The sequence below is a fragment of the Lates calcarifer genome, linkage group LG2 (genome assembly GCF_001640805.2).
Source record: "Lates calcarifer isolate ASB-BC8 linkage group LG2, TLL_Latcal_v3, whole genome shotgun sequence".
Classification (NCBI taxonomy): Eukaryota; Metazoa; Chordata; class Actinopteri; family Centropomidae; genus Lates; species Lates calcarifer.
In genome coordinates this window covers 4,423,634-4,430,984 of record NC_066834.1, presented here as the reverse complement: position 1 = coordinate 4,430,984, position 7,351 = coordinate 4,423,634, and the positions used below count along the sequence as shown (strand labels likewise).

The following is a 7,351-nucleotide window of genomic DNA, read 5'->3' as shown; positions in this document are numbered from 1 at the left end:
AAAGTTGAAAGTAATCTGTGAAAGAATATTGCTCTCTGTAAAACAGGTGAGAACAAAGGACAGAGACTAGACAAAGAAACATAAAAGAGGCTGTTTTTTTTGTTTTTTTTTAAATGGTTTATTAGAGTTCATCAGTTTTTGTGCAGTAATAATTTTTTAAAGAAAGGGATTAATTTCATAAAAAGTGGTCTGTAATTCAGACTAGAACTGTATTAGCTCAGCCTTTCATCACACTTTCTAAAATGCATTAGCATCTAAAACAGGACCTCTGCTGTGTTAACAGAGGAAGTGAGTTTGAAATTTACCTTACATAATCCACATGTTGGGTACCCTAGGTATTTTCACACAAATCTCACACAATCTGCCAGTTTAAGTACCTCATCAGGAAGTTTAGATAAATATTAAGTCGTGGTAATGTCCTAAATAGAACTAATATGAACTGTGTCAATGACCTGTTCCATAACCCCAAAGGTAAACTAAAATTACTTTGCTTTTGTATTGAATATTCAAATAGCTGAAAAATGAAATTCCTCAGGGGTTTTGATAAAATGCCATGTGAACCTCCTTTAGAAAATTGAGTTTTCAAAAAATGACTTTAAAGTCATATCAGTTTTTATTTATGAAATGAAAATCATAGCTGAAGTTAGTTCATGTAGAGCAGGTTTAGACATTACTCTTTAGAATATCATTTACAGAGAGCCAACAATTCCTTTGAAATATGGAGAGGCTAATATCAATACTAAAAGTATTGGTAAATTATTGAAAAAATGGCAAAAAGTAATGGATTAATGGTTGGAATTGATAGCTAAAAGTAATGAATAAATGGTCAGCTAAACATTGGTAACAGTTGAAATAATCAGGTAAATGTATTAGCTAAATAGAAATAAATAGTACAGTAATAGTTAAATAGTTACAGTTATTGCTAACTAATGGATAAATGGTTAGTTAGTTAAAAGTGGATAGATGTTAGATAAAGGTTTTTGATAAATGGTATATCTCAAAGTAGTGGAAATGGTTGGCTTAAAGTATTGGAGTATATAACTGGAGCTAAAAGTGATGGATAAATAGTTGAAATGTCTGACTTCTTTTGCAACTATATGTGTTAGTAGTGCAAATGTTCAGTGAGAGTTCAGTTGTATATGGAAAAAATGATGGGAGCAATATCCACTGTTGTGTATTGATTAGTGTTAAAAAAAAAAAACATCCAGTTTAAAATCAGGTCAAATGAACATATTTGGAATATGACAGGTAGTTGAGCTCATATATAACAGGGCTGTGGGAGTGCAGACAAAAAAAAGTTGGAATCAACTAAACTAGACAAAATGAGCAACATAATAATGAATCAGTTATTCAATCAATTATTTCAACAGAGAAATGGGCTTAACAAATGCAATAAGTGTACTCTAAATTGCTCTGCCAAACTGTTTCTCCAACTATGTTTCAAGATAATCACTTCAGATATTCAGTCCCTGCTTAAAAGATAAACTTTCTGCTCAGTTATTATGAGATGTCAAACATGCAAAGAACTCTTAACTAGATTCACTTGAAGAGCCAGTTTACATGGCCATGAAAACAGACATTCTGACATGTCACCGGTAGAACATCATTAATATATCATAAATCATCATCATCATAAATCAATAATGGCTGAATTCCATTTAGCTGCTTTGGTTTTGGGGTTCTGGTATTGTTCATGCTGGCTCACTGTCACACTGTCATGGATTAATGGGACACTTGAATAGAACAGAGTCAGTCTTAATGTTATTAGTAACGCCTGTGCTTTACCTACTGTGGCAAGTCAAAATGTCTGCTGTGACAAAGGGCTGTATGTGAAAGGAGTGCACATTACTTCTTCTGCACATTACAAATTCTACCTCACTTTTAAGTCATTAACTCTTTAAAACCCATTATCTTACCAATTCTCAGTCATTTAAGACGCTTGTTGGGTTTTTTCCGGTTTGAGTTTCTTTATAGCCCCTAGAGGGTAGGTTGAACACTTGAAAAGTATTGTAGCAATAAGAGATCTGAACAGGGTTGTTTACTTAGTTCTTTAACAATGAAAATACAATTTTCTCAGGGCAGCAATCAATATGGAAACACAATAGAGAAAACTACAGTAAGCACGATTATTTTTTAATAAAACGTTTATTATTACCTTTGTATTATCTTCTGTATACAAGAATGTGTAACAAAAGCCAAATAAGCAATCCATTTTAGTCTTTTAAAAAATGGTAAGGCATGTCTGCTTGTATAACCATCAACTTCAGTTCCCCCCAAACACTTTAAACAGCGTGCACTGACAGCTCCAAAAAATCTTAATGTGCTCCTTAGTTATCTGATTTTGCAAATCACAACAGTACCACACTCACAGCATATGTTTTAGCAAAAGTGCAGCAAACGATTAACATCAAAATGGAGAAGACCTTGCATAACACATTTTGTTCTAAACATTCTGTAAAAAACCCCAGCCAGCCACAATTTTACTCTTTTTTCAGTTTTTCAAATGCTAGAGAATGAATGAGACAAAAAAAGAAAAAACAAAAAGGCTCACAAACAAATTAAGTTAAGCACTGAAGCATCTCAGACATTGAACTGCATGTCTGACCAGGGTAACATAGCTTGTTAGGAGAAAGAGAGGAATACACAAGGCAGTGGAAAATGGCTAACATACCTCTTGTCGTAATGAGAGACTGTTGTTTGTAACCATACAAGCTCTTTGGAAAAATTGGACCCTTCTTCTGAGAGTCTTTTCTTAATTCACTTTCTGTACTGTATTTCAGGAACACCAGTAAGACCTCCCTAATCCTTACTCATCCAGAACTCTTGTTGTAATCACAGATCTCGTAGAACCTCTTTCGGGTGCATTCGACCTTTGTATGGCTGCAGATGCTTACTGAGTTTTTATACTTTTACACAAACTTAGTCATTATGCTTCACTGAGGAGGCAGCAGTGCCAAAGCTTAAACAACGCCAGTATCTGAAGCCACACGGCCAACTTCCTGCCCTATTATCGAACACACTCTGTACTGATTGTTCCGCCTCACTTCCGACCCTGACTCAGAAATATCTGCCTCCACAATGTTTTTTAATACTCGAAAACTGAATTTCTATGGCTGTTTGACTTCAGCGATGTATAACACACTTTCTTGCACCCCTAATCGACTCTTTTCTCTTCCTGTTGTATACTGTATATTTATTTCATTTACCAATTATAGAATCACCAAAGCACAAAGATCATCTGAATGCAACTCTGTTACTGCACAACTGGGTCTAGCTTTAGGAAATAATATGACACTGCACTGAACATCAAAATAAAAGTGCTGACAATACACCTATTTGTGTTTAATTCTAAAAGTCAGAACATTCTGTATCAAGTGAGAACTGTAAACGTCTGAAGCTAAAATTGAATTATCAGTCTGAGCTTCATGAGCTCCAACGGCCCCATGTAGCAGACCATGATTTTTACATGAAACCTCCTTCACTGCAGTTATCTGCTATCAAGGACTACTCCTGGGTGGGTAAATCTTAACAGATCAGGAAAACTGTTGCTGCACATCAGGCCTGACTGCTAATAGTTATTTATTCAATATTCATCACGTTATAAATAGTTACTGCTGGATGTCCATCCCGTCTGTCTCATCAGTCTGACCCACTCAGAGTTGGGTGGTGGGCTCCTAGTGCTCATGTAAAGCTACAGTGATTGGCAGATTACATATGAGCAATCCAAAATTTCCAAGAGAAAAGTGCGATAGAGTGTAACCCATGTAACGTCTGCATAAACAATTGAGTAAACACTATTTTAGACATTGAAAGATGGTTAAACTGTGTTTATGCGTTTAGTTTCCACTGCACCCCTGGTTATATCTCATACAGGATTTGACCTAGAAAAAAAAACAGGCTTACTCAGTCACCCCTGCAGTATGCACTAAAATTTGCAAGTACTTCGGCCAATTAGAGTGTATTCATCGACCCACATCTTAAAAATGCTTACTGCGTTCTAGCCTAGCATCCAACTTTCAAGCAGTGACTGAAAAAGCAACAGGACCAATGAGGTGAATTTGATACAACAGTGGCCTCCTCTCTTTCTCTTCCTCCAGTATCACTGTGGTGCGGTGTATGTGGACATAACCTGTGCATGTGTGGTGCACGGCCTGCACCACTCCAGCTACACCTTCTTGCCCTTTCCTGCCTCTAACTAATTACATAGACCTAGAGGTAGAAAGTGAGGAGGTGTACCACTGGTGACCTGCTGCCCAGCTTTGCTGATGAGTACCTGTTTTCATTGCTCCCTTCCTACGACCTGCTTGACTTGCTTCTAGCCACCTGGACTGTGTGTTTTTAGGATATTTTTTGGATTATTTTATTACTGCTGACCTGGTGTCCTCCTCGCCAGTGACTGAGTTGCCACTCTGATACTGACTGATATTTTGATAGTGATGTTAGGTTATGTTTATACTACCCTTTTCTAATGAAGTTTAAATGTTGGGAAAATAACTGATTTTCCACAAAGTCAGCAGAAGAAAATACAACTTAATGCATGTTTCCATCAACTAATATCTGTAAATATTAGAAAAAAAGAGTACAAAATTTATATGGTTTTCCAGCATTCAGTTTTTCTTTATTTTTAGGGCCAAATTGAAAATGTATATAAACTAGACTGGGACCAGACTGCACTGTTTTACTAAACTGGATGGTTGGATGATGGGAGGATCTCTAGTTGATCACTTCAGTGTTGCCTTTCTTCAGGCTTCAGTTTCTACACAGTCCTGTCGCACTCCACAATTAAGGTTTGCGCATCAGTGAATTAATTTTATCATGCTGGTTTTGCTGGGAGGCTGCTGTTCAGTCACCTTCTCCTAAAGCTGTTCCTGCAGGGAGTGAGGTGACAGAGGTCAACTGTTCTGCAGTGCGATTCCTGTGGTGCTTGGAGTCTCTCTTGTGAGCCATATGAGCCCACTGAGGAGAAATTCCCCTTATGGTGCTATCTGTGAATACAACCCTAATGCTGCCACAAACTTTGGAAATGCAGATATCAGTCAACTCCGGTTGTTTGCTCATTTGAAGAGACTGCAGAAGCTCCAAAGTTCATGCCCGTCTGTCATTTGTGTGTAAGAAGATCAGATATTTTTTCAGATCTCGGAGGGTACTGCTTGATACTTTTTTTTCCATTCTGCCCTCATGCTGGCGACAGAGAGGGGAAACTTGGGTCCCATGCTTGCTTTAGTATGCTATGTGAAACGCACGGTGTCTTTGAGATGCTCACAGCAGCTGTTAATTTGTTATAGCAATGGGCTGTGGATGAGGTCCCTGTTGAGACAACAGACTTGCTTATTGGCTATGTGAAAGTATGTCAGGTACATTTCAGGTGCTTATGAGTTGATGGGTTTGGCCCTCTTTGATGTAACCGTGAACATTTGCCCCTTGGTTTGTTTCAGCAGTGTGGTTGCAACATTCCTGGAACCTGGCTTTTCTGTGTGACCAGAGGTCATTGTCATTGTGTTGTACTGGTTGGCTGCAAGCTATTGGCTTTGCTTCCTAAGCCTCTAGAGCCTGTTATAGGTCAAGGCCTGTAGGAGATAAAATGGAGGTTATGAATAGTAACACTAGTTCTAAGAGCACAGTCAGAGCCCTCTAACCTTGGCACCCTGCTTCTTTTACAGCTGCTGACTTTGTACACGTCCTGATTAAAGTACATGACCACTTAAACGACCTGTAGCCTGTAGGCATGGTGGATCTGTTCTCATTGGCCAAACAAGAACATGCAAATTTTGGTGTGGCGATTTCATAAGATGTGAATAGGTAAAACTGTGGAGCCTGTCAGAAGGCTGCATGTGAGCTCAGAGGTCTAGGACTACAATTTGTAACCTCCCATACATGTAATATAAACAAGTAATGAAAAACAGAAAATAAATCATAATCATAAATAACTAAAGCATGACAGCAAGAAAATAAATGAGAATTTCATTAGCATATACCTAATATTACTAATATATGCAGAGTCCTCTGAGGAATAAAGAGGAACTGTTTGGGCATGTTAAATACCCAAGCAGAAGGTTGTAAATCAGGTAACTGAACACTGTTAGCAGGCAATTGTAGCATAATGGCTTACTGTTTTCGCGAAAACTTAATTGTTTTTTTATTTTACGGTGATCAGATAACTTGTAAAATCAAATGATACATTTATAAAAAATGTAGCCATTAACTAAACCAGTAAGATTACATTACAGTACCTTCCAGTGAAATACATACTGTAACTGTTTATAAGTACAATATAATCAGTTAAATGATCTGAAAATATAGATCTTCTTTCTCTATGGGGTGGATGTTTCCTGTAGCTTTATAAACTTATGAAGCCAACAAAAATAATCTGTGCAAAGAAGTTCTCTTAGTGCATTTGCACTTTCTGAGAGATAATCAAATGTGCAACTATAAAGTGGCTGTAAGAACTGCTGCTTCCTGAAGCTGCACTGATATGACCAAACGGGAAACAAGGAGAACTGCTAGCACTGTACAATCCTGTACCAACCAATCCAAAACTGTGTAGCCTGCATTTAAAAACAAAAAAACAAAAAATGTTTTTGTCAGTTAACATCATTTCCACGCATGCACACAGTAAGACTTTCTCCTTTTGTCTGACAGGGAAAAGACTAATAGGATAAGATGAGTGTCTCGTTTTCACAACTTCATCATACAAAGGAAAAGAAAAATAGATTCCCCTTTATCTGAAAAATCACTGACAGAGCCATCTCAGGATGGTGTCACTTTCTAAAAGAGAAGCATGTTTTTCAAAATCCACCTCAGAATAATGAGAAAACACCACATTATCTTTTTTTTTTTTTTTCTTCAGAGATGTGAAAGCTGGTTCAGTGATGGCACCGAGCATTCTTTGGGGGACGAGCAGGATGCAGCACTGCACTCACTTCCAGTCCTACCATACAGTAAGCCATTCTCAACAGGTTTCCAGGAGGTTCTACATGTCCAGTGAGGGAACAGCAGTAGAACTTGCTGTTGAACATACTGTATGTAACAGCATAAAAGTCAGTGATCAGGCCACACTCGTATATTATCTCAATTGAGTCTGCATTGCCCAAAGTGGGAGTGAGAGGGCAGCCATCACCAGCAGTAGGGAGGGTCCACAGGAAAGCGACTTGCCTGCGGCGGCTGCTGCTGCGCGTTCATCGCTCCTGTCAGCTCCGATTACTGGAGCCTCTGTTCCAACAAAGACAAACTCTGTCGTGCAGCCGTCAGAGCAGCCGCTGCCACTGCCAGAACTACTGCCCTCATCACCTGCAGCAACAAAATCACATCAAAAAAGTTAGATAAAAATAATATTGTCACAAGCAGATATTAG

General features: G+C 38.2%; 1 protein-coding gene across 4 annotated transcripts in view; it reads right to left on the bottom strand.

The window, feature by feature from the left end:
- Positions 1 to 2,126: 2,126 nt before the first annotated feature.
- Positions 2,127 to 7,351, bottom strand: part of LOC108887639 (glypican-6) — a 125,936-nt gene continuing 120,711 nt past the window's right edge. For all 4 annotated transcript variants that reach the window (XM_018683092.2, XM_018683093.2, XM_018683095.1 and 1 more), the window contains one exon: positions 2,127 to 7,287. In XM_018683092.2, the coding sequence (XP_018538608.1) occupies positions 7,064 to 7,287 (224 nt within the window). In that variant the 3' untranslated portion in view covers positions 2,127 to 7,063. The remainder of the gene's footprint in view (positions 7,288 to 7,351) is intronic.